General features: G+C 35.5%; 1 protein-coding gene across 6 annotated transcripts in view; it reads right to left on the bottom strand.

Moving 5' to 3' along the window:
* SIPA1L2 (signal induced proliferation associated 1 like 2) overlaps nucleotides 1–19,291 on the bottom strand; it is a 127,900-nt gene that overhangs the window by 45,533 nt on the left and 63,076 nt on the right. For all 6 annotated transcript variants that reach the window (XM_051993601.1, XM_051993603.1, XM_051993605.1 and 3 more), the window contains exon 8: nucleotides 12,942–13,216. In XM_051993601.1, coding sequence (XP_051849561.1) covers nucleotides 12,942–13,216 — 275 coding nt within the window. The remainder of the gene's footprint in view (nucleotides 1–12,941; nucleotides 13,217–19,291) is intronic.

Genomic DNA, 19,291 nt, shown 5'->3' with positions numbered 1-19,291 from the left:
AAACTGAGAAAACAACTGGAGCGGTTTCCAAATTTTTCATCCCTCTCCTTTTTTATTTCTTAGAATACTTCATACTAGCTTCCCTGACTTCTTTTAATTCTCAGCTGAAAAAAAATTCCAGTTCTAAATCTGTGTCTTCCCTGAGATGATCTTCATTTTATCTTATATTTATCTTGCTTGTAGCTTACTAATATACTTTCTGTGTGCTCCTTTTTGTTTTTTTTTTTCTGTTTCCCCATCACTTATTGCAGGGTCTGACACACAGTAGGTGCTTAATGAATGATGCTTGACATTGTACTTATGATGATGTGTAATAATTTCAGGGTTTTTTTAAGCACCTCTCTTTACAAAAAGTTAACACAGAACATTCATCTAATCAAACACTTTTCCCCTTAAAATGCCATCCACTTTTTTCCCCTGCACTTGGAATGTCCTTAGAAAGCTCTGTCAGTGATTAGATGACAAAAAAATATACCCAGAGTTTGTTCAAATAGCAGAGGAAAAGAGAATAGAGATGATTTTATCTTTTTCCTTTGTGACTTGTTGTCTCTCCTCCTTTCCTTGGTGGTCTTGGAAACTGCCCTGACTGCCGAAGTTTCAGGGGCCACTGCCACCAGAGCCCCGTAGGACTCCTCTCTTCCTTCCTGGACCACTGAAGTCTCCCCATCTACCACTGCCATGACTGCCAGAAGGGCCTCCAAAGCTGCTGGGCTTGGCCCAGTCCAGACTTACATATTTCCATCAATCTCCTCATCTTCCACAGGGAGTTGAAGCTCTTTCACAGCTTTAGCATCCTCTTCTCCACCATCCTGACATCAATGTAGCCATGAAATAAATCTTCCCATGTATTTTTTGAAGTACCTTTAACCATATTTTGTAAGCCTGGCTTTTTGGTGCTGCTCCCAAGACAAAATATCTTTTTTACCTTTATGTTTGAGAGTCCTCCAACATTTGGCTCCAATCTGCTTGTTTCTAGGTTTGTTGCATACTACATCCCTTTAAACATTTTATTATCCAGCTAAATGGACCGATTTGCTGTCCTCAATCACAGAATTCCATCCTGTTTCCATGCCTTTGTCCAACCTATTATTGTATCTAATTCTAATAACGTTTCTAACTCCATTTAGAGCTGAGTTCAAGAGCCATCTACTATATAACCCCTTACCCAATTCCTCCAGTAACTAGTGTTTCCCCGAAATGGTTTTGTATGTACACTGAATGTACTTAGTCTTTGCTAAGAAATGATTTGTCATTTCCCCTGTTAAAATACAAGATCCTTGAAAGCAAGGGATTTACTTATTTTTTATTATTTTAATCCCCAGCATCTAACATTATTGACTTGTCCTGAGCTGAGAATGGTAAGGTTCATTCACCCAAGCGGAAGATGAAAAAATAAATAAGTCACAATCAATAAAAAATTTAGGGCTAACTCATTTCCAAGTCTCATGCACTTCTAAGCCATCAGAGGTGCATTTCTTACCCAGCTTGATGGTTCCCAGAGAAGCAATCTCTCGATGCTCTCTTTCCTATATTCAATAGATCAGTAAAGTACATAAGTTCTTTTAGTCTGGGAAAAATATATTTTATGTCATTTACAGTCACCCTTGGGTCTCCACTAACAAGTTACAAACCACAAATAGCACCATTAACAAGTTCAGAGTCACCTCACAAATCCAATTATTCGAGTTTTGTCATTCCAAGATGAAGTCTGGGAAGTTTTGATATTAAGAGTATTCAAGGCAAGCCTTTTCAGGTTTAATATGCTTATATATGAAAGAGTCAGCATTAAAAGCCCTGGGACTTTTTCTGTACTCATTCGAGAGTTAACAAAAGACTTTCTAAGATGTTCTACCTTTAATGAACTACATGATGCTTTTAAAAAGTTTGAGTACAATACTCCAGAGGAAAGCTGATTATGAACCAGCTGCCTCTATAGCCACATAAAACCCCTGACTTTAAATGCAATATAATGCCATCTCTCTCAGACTATCTGTTGAATTTTCATTTACAACAAGCACATATATCCACTATAATGGGGAATGACATTATGGCTTAACCATAGTATGACTGTTTTCTCCTTATTCTTAAAAAAACAAACCCTTTTTACAGAAAACTCACGGAATTTGCAAAAGCCTAATTACAGAAACAAGCATAAAGAAATAAAGAGTAAATGATACTCAAGTTTGTATGACTATAATGCATATAAATGTAAAGAATCTAATCTTGAAATTAACCCCTTTTCCTTCCCATTAACCTATAAGCCTACATCAAAATCCAAGCATATTGTCTCATAATGGTGTAAAAGTAACCCTTTATTTTTTTTCCCCACCTTCCCCCATCCCCTCCCCCAGATGGCAGGTTGACCACTACATGTTAAATATGTTAAAGTATAAATTAAATGCAAAATAAATATACATGTCCTAACAGTAATTTTGCTGTACAGAAAGCATTGGAGTTTGAAATAATGTACTATTAGCCTGTGAAGGAAATCAAAAATGCAGTTGGACAAAAATAGAGGGATTGGGAATTCTATGTAATGGTTCTTAGTCATCTCCCAGAGTTCTTTTGCTGGGTGTAGCTGGTTCAGTTCATTACTGCTCTATTAGAACTGATTTGGTTCATCTCATTGCTGGAGATAGTCCCATCCATCAGAACTGATCATCATATAGTATCGTTGTTGAAGTATATAATGATCTCCTGGTCCTGCTCATTTCACTCAGCATGAGTTCATGTAAGTCTCCCCAGGCCTTTCTGAAATCCTCCTGTTGGTCATTTATTACCGAACAATAATATTCCACAGTATTCATATACCACAATTTATTCAGACATTCTCCAATTGATGGGCATCCACTCAGTTTCCAGTTTATAGCCACTACAAAGAAATCTGCCACAAACATTCTTGCACATACAGGTCCCTTTCCCTTCTTTAGTATCTCTTTGGGATATAAACCCAGTAGAAACACTGCTGGATCAAAGGGTATGCACAGTTTTATAACTTTCTGAGCATAGTTCCAAATTGCTCTCCAGAATAGCTGGATGTGTTCACAACTCCACCAACAATGTATCAGTGTCCCAGTTTTCCCACATCCCCTCCAACATTCTGCATTATCTTTTCCTTTCCTGTCATCTTAGCCAATCTGACAGGTGTGTAGTGGTATCTCAGAGTTGTCTTAATTTGCATTTCTCTGAATAATAATGACTTGGAGCATCTTTTCATATGGCTAGAAATAGTTTCAATTTCTTCGTCTGAGAATTGTCTGTTCATCTCCTTTGACCATTTATCATTTGGAGAATGGCTTGATTTCTTATAAATTAGAGTCAATTCTCTATATATTTTGGAAATGAGGACTTTATCAGAACCTTTGACTGCAAAAATGTTTTCTCAATTTATTGCTTCCCTTCTAATTTTGTGACCCTTTACTTTTGAAAGCCACTAGCTGTTTGAGGAAGTTTATCACCAGAAGGTTATCCATCAGGTGAAGAACTATTTTTGCTATGGTGACTTATGAAGAACCATCTATTAAAACATGGAGGGAGTAAAATCTAATTGAGTGGAAGGAACGCTAACACCAACTAAGTTACACACCCTTCTGAATTACTGAAAGATTTCCTCAAAAGTAATTTCTCTCTTAACTATGTGATACAATATAAAGCGATCAATGGCTTGATTTCACAAATAGCAAATACTTTAAAATAACATCTATTTGGCTTTGGGAGATAAGATGTATTATATGTTTCTTTCATTGTGCTCTCCTTGTAATTTTTGCCAACTTATCCATCAATTCTTTCTCAACTCTCTTCAGTCAAGAGAAAATCAATTCACTCTATACAACTGACTTCCACATGTATACATATGTATCAAATTTAATCCATTCTCTCTCTGGAACCTTAACATAAAAATGTTCCTGTATGACTGTGTAGGTCTGGGGCTAAATTAATTTATTTATTCATTTACTAGTTTTTTTCAAACTCTAGTCTTGTGATCTGATGGTCTCCAAATGCTGTAAGACATCTCTACCTAGAAATTCCGGGGGTACTTTACACATCATGTCTCCACTGAAAACTTCCCCATTTCTGCTGAGGATCAATCCCTCCAAAACAAAATAAAACTTCTCAGGCTTAAAAACCTAGATTTTATTTGACTCTTCTCTCTTCCTCACTGCCTCTTCCTCCTCATCCAAATATTTAAGTGTGATCAATTCTAATTCCAAGAAAAATCTTTTGCCTTTGACCCTTTCTCTCCACTCATAGACATTAGTTTAATTTGTACCATTTTCACCTCTCACATGGACTACTACAATAATCACTTACCTAATCTCCCTGACTCCACTCTCTCTTTTCTGGAATCTATCCCTTCCATAGTTTCCAAAATTATTTTTAGTGGCCAGTATTCACAATTCTTCTAGGCTAAAAATCAGGATCTCCCTATTGTCCATAGAATACAATATAAATGACTTACTCTGGTGTTAAATTCCTCTACAATTTGGCTTGAACCTTTATATCCCAGTCTAACTTAAAACTATTCTCCATATTCCAGCAAAACTCAGTTATTAGATAGTCCATGATCTCCACATAAAACATCCTTCACCTCTGTATTGGAACAAGTTACCTCCCCACCTTTTTCTTACAATGCATCCTCTACCTTCCTTGTGTGTCAGAACTCTTAATCTCCTTTTATGGAGACAGGCAATGTGCTGCCTCTCTTTTGCAACTTTCCTTGATCTCCTTAGAAGTCACTACTGTTTTCCTCCTCAAATTTTTCTAAAATTCTTAAGTTTGGTTTCTCCCTTGTACCATATTTAGGTGTATACTGAAAGTCTGTTCCCTTGCTACAGAATTGAATATAAGCTCCTTGAGGGTCACAATTATTTCTCTAGAATAGATGTCTGTACATATCAGGTGGTGACTATAAATCTGTTCAATGAAGTTTGTTTGTCTTAAGAAACAATATAATTATCTTGCATCTTTTCAATATACACTAAGATTAAACCTGCTTGAAACCTGCTGAAACATGATGTTTAAATTTTGATTTTATTTATTATTATCTAATAATGTTTATTAAATGTATATATGTATAATGTAAATCGTTGAGAATAGTGAATAGATATAATTCAGCATATTTGTATTTGTGTTTTGCTGTGGTCTGCATTATACTAAATAAAAACATTTAAATTTTATATCAATCTCAGTTTTTTCATTCAAAAGACAGAGCAAGATGAAGCTTCTATTATCTGCATAAAATGAGAAAGTATGGCATATTCAGTTCCTTTCCAACCCCATAAATGCATACTGAGAGGTTTGTCAGTCTCATTACAACCCTTCCCACTCCCAATACTGACCTAGGTCTGAGTTGTAGTGTGCTGTTTCTTGTGATTTTTGTTTTTTGTTTTGGTTTGGTTTGGTTTTTTGGTGGAAGAATGTTAGAAAATAAGAATGGGCTGTCTGAGCTTTTGTTGGTAAAACATTTCTCTCAGAGCTATCACGAAGACAGTCGTCTTTAATAAGGCAACGTCCAAGTTTGATATTTAAAAGAAAAATCTTATCAAAATGCAGTCATGACTTGAGACTTCTGCTGAGAAACTGAGCACTGTATTATACTGAAAACAGAATTTAGACAGAATCAAGCAATTTCCAACATCTCAGCTATGCCAAACATACATGTAAATTATCTTTTCCATTTCTCTAATTGGTCCCCTGCTGGCCTCCAAAGAACTCATCTCAAAAATAATTTCATTTAAAAAAAAGCTAATCTTATTACTGTATTCCTGCTCTAAGCGTGTATTCTTCTGCTCAATTTAATGTGACTTATAACTAGGATTAGTTAGAATTCTAGAATTAACTCAAATCAGGACGACTCATCTTCTGGAGTTCAAATTTGGCTGCAGACACTAGGTATGGGTTTTTTGCCTCAGTTTCTTCATCTGTAAAATGAGCTGGAGAAGGAAGTGGCAAACCACAACACTGTCTTTGCCATGGAAACCCCAAATGAGGTCGGACACGAAAGAAAATGACTGAACAAAAATCCTAACAAGTCATTTTCAACTCTTGACCAGGTTCCCTGACTCTATTTTCCACAAGTACAATCTTCTACTTAGACTGCACAGACTTAGGTTTGACCATAGCAGGCTCTGCCCCAAGTAACAGAAATTCCTTTAAGGATGGCTACCTAGAGTGGTCTTCCAAAGGGGCCATCCTCTTGGTGAAATGAGGACAGAGATTTAAAGCAAGCATGAAAGACTCGTCTCTGCGGGAGTACATGTCACTGCATGCTGCTAGTGCTGCTTTGCATCTCATTTTACATGTGTTCTTATGCTTTCTCCATATGTATTTGTCCTATGTCCTATTCCAGAAACACCATCCAGAGGCAATGTGACTTTATGGAAAGAGCCCTGGATTCAGAGTTTAAGGATGCGAGTTCAAACTCAGTCTCTGGCACTGGATACCTGATATCTGTGTAACTTTGGACACGTCATCAGGTGTTTCTTAGCTTGCTTTTTCCATCTGTAAAGTGGGGGATAGGAATAAATTATATATATAAAATAAGGAATTATTAATTAGATAGATATATTATTTATTAAATATACTATATATGTTATTTATTCCTATCCCCCACTTTATATATATATATATATATATATACACACACACACACACTCATACATATGTATATATATATATATATATATACATGTATATATGATTTATATACCCACATGCATATATTTTATATATGTATATAAAGTAGTTGTTGTTCAATCATTTCCCACTTTTTGTGTCCCTGTTTGGGGTTTTCTTGGCAGAGATACTGGAGGAGTTTGCCATTACCTTTTCCATCAGACAGGGTGAAGTGACTTGCCCAGGATCACACAGCTCGTAAGTGTCTAAGGCCAGATCTGAACTCAGCAAGATGAGTCTTCTGAGTCCAGGCCTGGCCCTCTATCCACTCTATCCACCATCCTATGGCCTTTGTTGTAAAATATGATGACTATTCAGAGACCCATGGGAAGACGTGTTTGAAGTAACACAAGATCGAGGAAGCGGAACAGAAGGATGGACAAATAAACACCACCAACCAGCAGCAAAACAACTCAGGTTAAATAAATCCAAAGAGCAAAGCTGGCAAACATCAATGTGAAAGCACCCATATTCTCCTTGTTAAATAGCAAACTACAATAAAGAGGAAGCAATGTTTATCTGTTACAATCCCTCTACTTAATTGTTGTCAGTGAATGAATTTAAGATTAGCTTGTATATTTGCCAGAACAAAGGCCCTCTGCCCAATCAAAATGTGTCTAGCAAAAAATTATACCCTCCAAAAGGGAAAAATACCATCTTCTAATTCTATTGCAAGTCTGCTAAGCTGATGCATCGCAGTACTTAAACTGACAAAGAATGGAAGAGCCTGTCTCCCGTAAGGATGATAAGAAGTGGGTAAGAGAGAGACAAGCTTTAAAAATTTGTTCCTCCCCACCTCCCATTAACAGAAACACAAACTTCATTGATAAATGTCTCTGGCTTCCTCTGAGATACTAGATACAAGTCAAGGGACTTGAGCTGCATTTATAGCATCTGGCACAATTTCTGCAGTTGGCTTGCCAAAAGGAAATACTCAGAAATTTTAGATAAGGCTGCAAGATCAATTACATGCAAGCATTTTGATTTCCTCTTTGCTTAACAATAAATGTACATATCATCTGCTTATACTTGAGTATCTTAATTACCATACTAGAAGGAAAATAACACAAACTGGGACAGATTCAGCTTTAGGGTTAAAAAGAAATCTAATTGCTAAATCTGTAGTTCAGCTCAGAAAACTTTTCCATCTAATCTTTCACCACTACAGCCTGGAAGGCAATGCATTTTGCAAAGACAAGCCTAGGTCATAAAAGTCTGTTAGGTAATTATGTCAAAATCCAAAACAAAACTGGTGACAAATACAAGCATTACCAGGAACTCTAACTATGGTTTGATAATACTATGCTTTTCTGATAAATACAACTCTCGTTAGAGTATGAGATCACTTAAAATATATCCGTGGTCATGTGGGAAGGGTTTTTTCTTGATCAAAGAGACAAGGATGAATTTGATTTTATCCTCCATCAACATTCTAGGTTTTCTGAATCCATAGGTTTTGCTATGGTTTCAAGATATGCTCCCCTATGAGTTGATCACATTTATATAGTAGATGATAAAATTTTAAATCCAACATAGTCTATTGTGGAAAGCCAGGTAGGCAGCTGATGCCAGAGAATGGAAAAGTCCATTCATTTATTTTTTCATCCCTGAAGACATCTAGGGTCAATCCGTCCTTGAAGAAGATACTCTTCTAAATAGCCTTCACTGAAACTAACTATTTTTTTTCTGAGCCAGCCCACTCTACTTTTGGACAGTTCTAATTCTTAAGTTATTATTGTGCTATAAATAATGACATAAGTTATGAGTCCAGAGAAGCATAAAAAAGGTTTTAGGTGAAAATGCAAAGTCAATGAAGCAGAACCAGGAAAAAAACATACACACTGATGACAACAAAGTAAATGTAAAGAACCAGACCATTACAATCTAAACTGAATATTGAAAAATTAAAGAACAATCTCCCTTTAGTTCGATGACAGAAGTTGGGGTCCATGAAGGTAGAAAATAGTGTGTAACAACAGATTTTTAAAATGTTTCTGTTAGTTTTGATTTATTGATTTTTTTTCTTTTTGCTTAAAAAAAGATCTTTGCTATACAGGTGTCTTTCCAGGGGAATATAGTGAGAAGGATTCAGGGGAAATCCAGGGAATGTGAAAACAAAAGATATTAAAATTTAATTAAAAAGAAAAAAAAGAAGTTTTTGTTGTACCAAGCTTATTCTTCTTCTCCACAACTTTCATCCAATGTTCCTAGCTCTGTTTTATAGGAACAAGCAGAAAAAACAAACTTTCTTGGCAATAAATGTCCCTCAGTGTAGTATAATAAAATGGGTAGTACCTGGCTCATAGTAGCAGTTTAATATATTTTAGCTATTTGTGTAGCAAGAGGCCTTGTTTTATAGCTAGCAAAAACAAAGGTGTGGAATACAAACATATAACTTCTACCCACTCACAAGTACTTTGTGGAAGATTTGGTGTCTGAGTAATAATCCAAGTTGCCAAGGGTGTGGGTATTGATTCAACTAGATAACTAGAAATCAGCCATACAATATTTTCATTTTATAGAATAGAGGAAACAACAATTCAATCTCTAGATATTAGGAAATAACCACCCCTCCCTAATTGATTTCTTATTTCACTCTCCACCAAAATTATTCCAAAATGTCCTTCTTCACTTAAACTATCTCTCATTTCCTTCTCCCTGAATACTCTCAGATAAAGACTTCAACTCTTTAATTTATTGAAAAAAATTGAGGTCATTTAGTGTGAGCTTCCTTTTTTCCATTATGTTCATCTTAAAATCCCTTGACATCAATTCTCACTCTCTCCTCTCCTCCAGTTTCTGATCATTAAAAGCAGCTTTTATTCTTGTCAAGGCTAACACTTCTACTTATACCCTTGACTCTATATCCACCTCTTTTCAAGCATCCATTCCAGTGCTCTAATTGTCAATCTCTCCCTCTTTATTGCCTTGAAATATTCTCAAGTCTACCCCATCCTTAAAAATATTCATTATATTCTACCATCTTCTCAAGTTGCTGCTTTTCCTTTTTTTTACCCAAATTTTTAGGGGGGGAAATCTACACTTGCTGCCTCTGTGGGCTTTCTTTTCTCTCTCTGGCTTCCTCTACTGTCTCCAAAGTAACCAAGGACTTTTCAGTCACCATGTGGGAACTCTGCCAAATGGAGTTGTCTTTTCTCAGCCCTCGGCCTTTCACATCTCTAAGGCATCTGACCCTGGTGACCACACTCCTTCCTCTCCCCGTTTTTCTTGCTACGCTGTTCTCTCTTGGTTTTCCTCAGACGATCAACTTACACCATATGCTACAAGTTCCTAATGGAAATGTGACTTAAACATTAAAAGTAAATGAACAGGTAAAGAAAGTGGAAAGAAATGTTTATCACAAATACAGCTAGAGAGAAAACTGTTGCCCAAACTAAGGAAGAGCATTGTAACTACATAAAAACATGTATGCTTCTACATGAATAAAATCAATGTAGCTCAAAGAGAAATCATCAAGGAGAGAAAGAGGAATATGTACCCCTGATACAGAAGTCTGAGATGCAAGACACACGAAGAGCTGACGCAGTACCTAAGACCAAAAACTACTCCCTAATAACTGGTCACTGTTGTCCTTCGCTCTCGAGTACCAAAATGTCTTCAGTCTGTTAGAACCGAGTTACAGGGTGTCCGACTGTGGCTGATCAGACCAGTATGAGCTCAGAGTGCTCTGCCACAGGTCGGACACCAACAGTCCTATGAACATCTGGGCCAGCATCTCGCCTTCCTCGGAGCTAAGTTACTTCTGCTTTGCGCACAGTTGAGAGCAGACCACGTTGAGTGGTCCTGTGCCGCTGTCTCCCACGGCATCCAATCAATTCTAAAGTTCTTAAGAGAGACCTTGACGCTGTCCTTGTATTATTCGGTGAGTGCTTTTGTTAGATGGAAAATATAACAAGACCATAAAGAAATGTAACATCTCAAATGCTTGAAAATTATCGCAGATTCTTTGCCAAAACTAAGACTGAAAACTGAAATGTAATTCTTATTTTTTACTCCAAGAAGAAAAGGAGTAAAAACTACCAGTTTATATCTCATATATTCCACCACTGAAGTAACGTTTTTCCCTCTATAAAATTTTATCACAGATAGATTTAATTCTTATCCCAGTATTTTAAGAGTCACTAATATATATCACACATAAGATCATTACAATAAAGTAACTTTGCGAATAAATAAAGGGCTTGGCATTTTTTGATTATTAGACAATTTTAGCATCTCGATCCTATCCTTTATTCTTATAATACAATATCCTATAATGCAATCCTTACCATACTTTACTTTTAAAAAGTTTTTTTCACTCTTACTAATTTTCAAAGTTCTTATACATACCATGAGTATTGGAAGTTGGGGAAAAGGGATTCCTCCCTTGCCTCTCCCCCACCCCCAACTTACTAGGGCTTTTCAACTGAAAGACGCCACAAAAATAAAAATTGTTATTGTAGAGTTCAGAAATAGTAAATATTTCTGTCTTCTTGTCATAAGTAAGAAACATTTCCTAATCAGGCATAAAAGGTCTGTTTTTCATTTAAGTTAACATTATGCTAAAGGTAATCTAGTGCATATTTTAACATGCCAAAAATTACCAGAGCAGTAACCAGTTATTCACAAGCAAGTGTTATTAGATACCCATATTTCATGAACAAAATATCAATCATTGGATTGACTAGAAGTCTTCTCTTTTGCCAAAAGCATGTAGCAGTCTGATATTAAACTGTGTAACATTTATTGAGTAATACCATCTTTCACAAAGAAGAGGCCAAAAAGAATAGCAATTGTGTGATAATTACAAAACCATATCATTCTTGGAAGGCTTGAACTTTGGAAGGAATAAATGAGAAAGGAAGCATAGTTATATAAACAGAAATAAAAAACAAATTACACCTTCCTCCAATACTATGTCCTACTCAGAAAAGGATGGCTCTTCTAGACTAGCTTTTTAAAATTCCTATGCCTCTACACTTCCTTCATGTTTCAGCATGCTTTTGAACTAGAAATGTTAAAAATTAATTTTAATGATAAAATAAAAGCAGTCTCTCTACTTTCTTATGCCCTTACTCTAAAGGCATTTTTTTCTAATTGTTTTTACAATATTTACTTCAGAATAAAAAAAAAAAAAAAGATCTGAGCTCAGCAATCATGCAACTTCTTTTCCAAAATTTAGAACTATTTAATTCAATTCCAATCATTTTACTTTAGTTTCCTAAAGAAAGTCACCTCTGAGTTCCAAGCAATGTTTCTTCTATGAAAAACAGATAGTGAGGAGGGAGGAAGGAGAAAAGTTGGAACAGAAGTGAGTGCAGGGGATAATATAAAAAATAAAAAGTTATAATTAGTAAAAAAAAAAAAAAAAAAGAAAAGAAAAGAAAAAAGAAATAAGCCATTAAAAAAACAGATAGTGATTTCTTCTATCTCATGTTTATAATAACCTTGTTAAACAAACAAACAAAAAAAGAATTCCAGTTTTTCAGGAACAGGTCTCTTGTCAGATAAAAGGCTAAGCTATGACAAAAAAAATCTGCTACTAGAAAAAGAAAATTAAAAAGTACTCATTTTTTAAAAATCATGGTTAGGATTTATATATGTCTTTTAAGGTTTGCAAAGTACTTTACATATTTTATCACATTAGTATTTTTATAAAGAAAATTAATTCTTTCTGACCATTGGTTTATTTTTACTCTTAGCTTTCATATGATACATTTCTTAGTAAAGCTATTTTATGTGGTACACTTCATATAATACACTCACACGTGTATACACACATTAAGAATTAGGTAAGGCACAGAGGATAAAGAAGAGTCAAGGAAATCTGAGTTCAAATCTGGCAACAGATATGTACTATCTGTGTGACTTTGGGCAAGTCATTTACCCTATGTTTTCATCAATTTTAACTGTAAAATGAAGATGATAATAGCATCTATCTTGTAATGGGGTTTTGAGGATCAAATGAGAAAATAACTGTAGAGAGTTTAGCCCAGCAGCAGAGACATAAAAGACACTTACTTAAAAAAGATTTGTCCCCTTTCCCATTAAATTATTTAATAGGTTATGTCCTATCATTTACTCCACCATAATTAAATTAAACCTGACTTGCTCTAATGGCTACAATCCAACTAATATTAAAAAAGAGAGACTCAATCCAGCCGCTCTTTTAGGCCTTGATCCATATGGTCAAGGGTCGCTCCGTTACAGTTCCATGACAACAGTTACCGCCCAGGGGTGTCAGAGCCGGACCCTTGGTCCCTTACCTCCGGGGAGATCCATCCTCATGAGGCTGGATGATGACTACCTTGACTGTCACAGAAGTCCGTAACAGGTCAATCATCTGCTCATGAGTCAGGGTGGCTACGGCCACTTTGCAGATCTCGACGAGGCGGCTGCCTTGGCGCAGACCAGCCTTCCAGGCAAAGCCAAAGGGCTCCACATCCGCGACGATTCCTTCAAAGTTGACGTGGAAGCCAAGCTGGCCCAGCCCGTTCCTCCGCAATGTCATTTCCACAGTTTCACATCCTCGGGTCACTATCTAAAGGAGTATGAGATAGTTAAAAATAAACTATCAAAAAACGACTATCCCCCACCCTCAAAAGCTCCCTTGATCATGTGGAGAAACTCATTTTTAGAGCTAGGGTTTTTTTTTTTTTAAATTTTGATGGAATATGACACCCATCATCAACTAATATAGGGTGATCATTGCTTAGGCATTTGTGGATAACAAAGGTTTTCTTCTGTAAAACTAATATTGTAGGGATTTTTCAGATATATAAAATCTGATGATTCTTCTGCTTTTCCAAGTGGGGATAACCAGCTGTCTATTTTCCGTAATATTTAAAGACAGAAACAGTTGTATCAATTCCCCATAATTAGAGTATTATATACACAAAAAATGAAGTCAAAGCCTATCAATAATTTTCTTCTTTACAAGCAGATAAATATCTCCTCACAGAGAAGCGTGTTTTCTTATAATTCATTAACCCAGAACTTGAGAATACTTAGGATGGGCTAAGAAGACAATTGTCATCTTTCTTTTTTTTAATATCAGTTTTAAAGATATGCAAGGTTTTATAAAAAATATTTTTTTAAAAAAGGAAATTTAGGCGTGATAAAGGAGGGGAGGAATTTCTTAGTAGAAACTATCCAAAAGTAGGACAGGCTGTCTGGAGAGATAATAAATCTTTCTTCAACCCCAAGGATGTTTTTAAGCAAAGACTAGAAGATTACTTGCTGAACATGTTGCATATGTGTTTCTCATTTAGGTAATGGAAAGAATAGATCACTTTTCTCACTGTTTTCAACAAAACTTCTTTGTGACTTACTTTGCTTTCTAAAATAAAAACTTCTATTACTAACGTACTAACAAAATGCAAAAATTGAGACTTTCTTTTAAAAAATGCTATATTATTCAGAAAATGTTGACAGAAAGCATATAACATTTTCTCATAGCTCTTTACTCATCATTTAGTACAATCAGTCTAAAGATAAACTCATATCCATACCAGGTGCTTAGAAATTTTTTTAAATGTTCATTTCATCCACCTTGCTTTGTCTTTTTCTAAAATCTACAACTGCTGCCAGACGTAGTATAGTTGTCCATCATGATACTGGTTAGAGTGGAAGAGGCTGGTGAGAATTTTGCAAGTCTGACAGAATTTATTTTTTTTGGGGGGGGGGTCTCTTTGGACTATGCCTTCCTCCTCAATTCCAATAAATCACTAACAAGATCCCTCAAGGAAAGAGACTGTCTCTGGATCCAAAACTAATGAAAAGGAAAATCTTTATTCTCCTCCCTTTTCTTTTTTTTCCAAGTTCAAGAATTCCACAGTTTTCAATATTACAAAATAGACAGTAAGATCTAAAACTCCATTGTTGGGTCTCATTAAGAGAACTAAAAAATTTATGATTCACTCCAGTTAGTATAAATTCTGCCAAATTCTACACATTTGATTTTTGTCTTGGAGAGACTGCTGTCACTACCCAGTTCCCTTCAGAGCTACACAATGCCTTCTATGACAAGCAGATATTGATTTCTTCTATCGCTCGTTCACCTTATAAGGGTAGAAGTATTGAGAAAATGTTTCTCATTAAGTAACACTTGATGAGGAGGATGATATTAAGGTATCTGTAAGAAGCTCAAAGCTAGAAAACATCATGCACATATTCCCAGGTCTAAACCACTGAATAAAGTTTCAGTTTAATAAGCAGTACATCTCCATGAGGCATGCTTTGAATGCCTATAGAGTTATTTTAATAAAAGCTACATCTGTATGAACAGCTGTGGAAAAGGACCGCCATCTATCACCATTGTGTTGGCTGTTTCTATAGTTACTGTTCTTCTATACATTATGAGTCACCTTCTCACACCTACAAGGGATGGCTTGAGCATTAAAGAACTCTGGAGAGAAATGGATACCCCTAGTTAGTGACTGAATTTGAAAAGGCTGAGAATTCTTATCTTTAAACTGAACTAACATAAATGATATCCGTGACACTCTCGTGACAAAAGCCCAGAACAAATTCTGCACTTCAACCACGCGCTTTCATTTTATTCCTCCCCTCCCACCACCAATTGCAATTCTAACGGTAACACACTCCTTTAAGAATATGTAATGATGCCATTTTAAGTTGAAAAGAAATTTTCTCATGGGACCACTGCAGGAGGCCAATCATAAAGTCTTTTAGAGGACCACAAAATGAAAAATCTGCATGGAGACCAAGTGTATCTGTGGGATCACATCCAGAATTACAAGTTGCCGAAGCCCTTATATGAATGATAAGATTGAGACTATAGAAGTCCCAAGACGTGACATTATATCTATGTTTAAATTTCTTGACACAAGTGTTATATTAGATTCACAGAGAAAAGTAATGTCTTCATTTTACAGATCAAAATACTGATGCACCAAGAAGAAAAGTCAAATTTAACTGCATAATTTCTTGATCGGTCAATTTTCCTGGATGCCATTCTCATAGTAAAGAAGTTCCTTTTTATTTTTAAATACACTGTGTTCTTCTAATTCTTTCTAGTCTCTGTAAACTCTTTCCTTTGCCTTAAATTCTTGTCGTTAGCAAAAACTCATCTTAGTCCCTATATACATCTGCCATTTACTCTTGAATCTCTTCTTGTTGCTGTTTAGTCATTTTTAGCAGTGTCTTAACTCTTTGGGACTCCATTTGGGGTTTTCTTGACAAAGATTCTGGGCTGGTTTGTCATTTTCTTCAATTCATTTTACAGAAGGGGAAATTAAGGCACACATGGTTATATGACTTTCCCCAAATCCCACAACCAGTAAGTCCCTGAGGTCAGATTTGAACACAAGAAAATGAGATTTCTTTCTTGATTTCAGGCCTGGGACTCTATCCATTGCATTGTCTAGGTGCCTTTAGTCCCTCAGAATCTTTAACATTACAGATATTTAGATGATGTTCAAAAAAGATCCCATTAGCTCCGCTACTTTCTGGTTCCCATATTCCTATCGGCCTACAGTAATTTTCTACTCAATAGTCTCCAATAAAAATTAGGGGCTTTGGCTTTCTTGTGCCAATGAAACATCCCTTTTCAATTGTTTAAAGTTTTATCATTCTGACTAGAACTACAAGCTCAAATTTCAGTCTTTCTCTTGACTTCATATTGGTGGTCAAGTTCTGCTATTTTAGTTCTCCACAACGTCTTTTAAGATTAACATCGTATTTTCCTTATCCATAGTTGCCATAGATAGTAGTGAGATTGCTTGATTTATTGACCTTATTAATTACAAGGCCATGGGCAAGACCTTCTGTTTCTTATCTATAAAGCAGAGATATCACTCTCCATTTCTACTTCATAGGATTGTTAGGAAGATCTTACTGCAAAATGGAGTATAAGAAATTACTACATTACCCTCAGTTTTCATTACTTAGATCCATGATAACTTAAATTTCTTCTTGTTTTCATTTTCAAGTCATCCCTGATACAACAGATAATTCAAACAAGTAATAACATAAGTTTTGATCTATTTATGCTCCCAGATGGAATGACTTGTATACAAGAAAAGAAGGAAGTCAAGAAAACCATGAAATGGGGTCCAGAGGACATGTTTACTGCAACTCTCTAATGGCAAGTGTTAGTGAGATGGGTATCATCTGCAAGGGAGTGCAGTTTAGGTGTATACATAAAATAGATTCTGTGTAGGACAGCACACATTTCCTTCATATTTTATACTTTTAAATAAGGATTTCTGTGTAAGGGGTTAGAATGGATCTCTCAAAAATTCCAATTTCAAGAAAATATCAACATTTTCAAGAAGAATAAAAAGAAAAAAAAAGAGAAAGGGAAAAAAGAAAAGAAAAAGTAAGGAAGAAAAATAGTTACACACACACACACACACACTCCACCTCCCCCATCCTACTTAGATCTTGAGCTACATAATGAAAATGTGTATATCTTTGGGGATAGGAATTAGACATGAGAAATAGTATACTTATAGGATTTTTTTCTAATTTCTCAAACTGAAAAAGAGGGCAAATAGTAACAATCACTTTACTCTCTACTGTCATTAATCTATGTCTACTCAAGACCCAAACCAGAACACTTTAATTAAATAAAAATGGCGTACATCTAGAGAAAATCTTAACACAGACAACTTTTTCTTACTACTAATACATGAAACAATGAGTCTTTTGAACATCTACTTCAGCTTTTCTAAGACCTTCTTAAGTATTGTCAATGATTAGTATGACATTAAATCTATTAGATGGGAAAAATAGATCTGCTGGATAAACACACAAAGGTCATTGAATTTGTGAATGAGTCAAACGCATTGATGTAGTCAAAGGAGTCTCTTAGCCTATTAATTACTTTTTGTGGGGAGAGCTCTGGAATTTATTTATACAATATCTAGACAATTCCCTTGTTCTTAAGTTTTCTCAGTGATCGCTTTTCTAATTTGGCTCCACCTAATCTCTGGAATTCACTAAGCAAACATTTTTCCTTGATTATTCTGAAGGTAAAGGCGGATTTATCCATCATTTTAGTCATTTAGGTCAGTGAGAATAAATGTCATCATCATTAGGAAGAAAGATCACATTAAAAGTATATTGTAGTTTCATATTTCTCTGGCAATGATGCATAATGTTTTCAAACTATGGGATTGCGTTGTTAAGAATCTGGTATTTGGGATTTCTTATTTTGCTAGGGCGTTTTGGATTTGTAGTTTGATCACTCTAGGTTTATTTCTTTATGACTTTATGTCCTTCTATCAGAAATCATTTCATCACTCTATGCTTAGGTTTTCTCAACTGCAAAATGATCAGCAAAGACACAATCTATGAAGTTTTTTCCAAATCTCATTTTTTTTTTTCATCAAAAACAAAACAAAACAAATTTAGGCCTGCTACAATCTAAGGAATCACTTTGTCCAATCCTTTCACTTTTGAGTGAGGAAGGAGTCTCTAAAATGTTAGATGTCTAGACCCTCAATAAGTGGCAAAGTTCAAACTAGGATCAAGATTGCTTCATTTCCTATTTAATATTTATCTCACTGTACAGCAAATGGACCCGCATTAAATGAGAATAAAATTCTCTCTTCTTTGCCATCCTGTAGAGACAATTGTAAGAAATAAGTACAATGACTGGGACAAGGAAAGGTCATCTAGGAAAAAAGAACATCTAAGTAAGTGTGATTAAGAAGGAAATCTTAAACTTACGAACACAAGGTACATCAATTTGAAATCCCTAGAACTATTCATGTGGATGTAGGTTTATATTAGGGTTAGTCTGAAGTTCTGCCAGAGATCCATGGAATAAAGAAGAAAAGAAGAAGAAAGCTCCTTGTAGGCCCAAGGATTCTAATCTTTAAAAAGAGTATTTTAGATCAAAATGCATCTTTGAAGATCTCACTGCTGACAAACGGGTTGCCTGGGAGTTCACAAAAGTTTCTTTTAGTAGATTTCAGCTCAGCCCAAAGAGAGCTTCTGTATAGAATACATAGATAAGATGAGCCCTGAAACACCAATCAGCAATTCTCAAAGATGAGACGCTTCAGGGTCATTCATTACAGGAGCTAGTCTTTACCCTCTCATAAAATGCCACATTATGCCATTCTCTAGAGGCCTAAAAATCTGAAATATTTAAATTAAGTCCTGGTGTCAGAGCACTAGGATACCACGAACTTCCTAGAATATAAATTATGGTTGATATACATAAAGACATGAAGTGAGAATAAATGTGGGGAAAAAATGGAGCTTTCTGTAAGAAAAGTTGTTCAATAAACATGACTAACTACTATTACAAAGTAAAAATCATGGCAATTTCATATTATGCTTTTCTTCTGAGCACTTTGGGAGAAAAACTTGCTCAACAAACTATCAATTATTACCATTATTTCAAGATAAACACCTTGACTATTTCAAATTATTTTTGTCTCATTTGACTATGGCCCCTTATTCTCATGGGGAATATGTCCTGATAATAGTAGTGTCTTGAGTATTTTTGGTTTAAGAGTTGCTCTTTGCACTCTGAGATAAGAACGGGGGTCTTTCTGGAGACACAAGTGATAAATGGCAAGTTAGGCCCAAAATTAATCCTGAAAGCACGCAGACAAGATTTTATTAGTCACAAAATACT

This window comes from Antechinus flavipes, chromosome 4 (genome assembly GCF_016432865.1).
Source record: "Antechinus flavipes isolate AdamAnt ecotype Samford, QLD, Australia chromosome 4, AdamAnt_v2, whole genome shotgun sequence".
Lineage (NCBI taxonomy): Eukaryota > Metazoa > Chordata > Mammalia > Dasyuromorphia > Dasyuridae > Antechinus > Antechinus flavipes.
The sequence above is the reverse complement of the archived record's forward strand: the minus strand, read 5'-3'. Positions and strand labels throughout refer to the sequence as shown.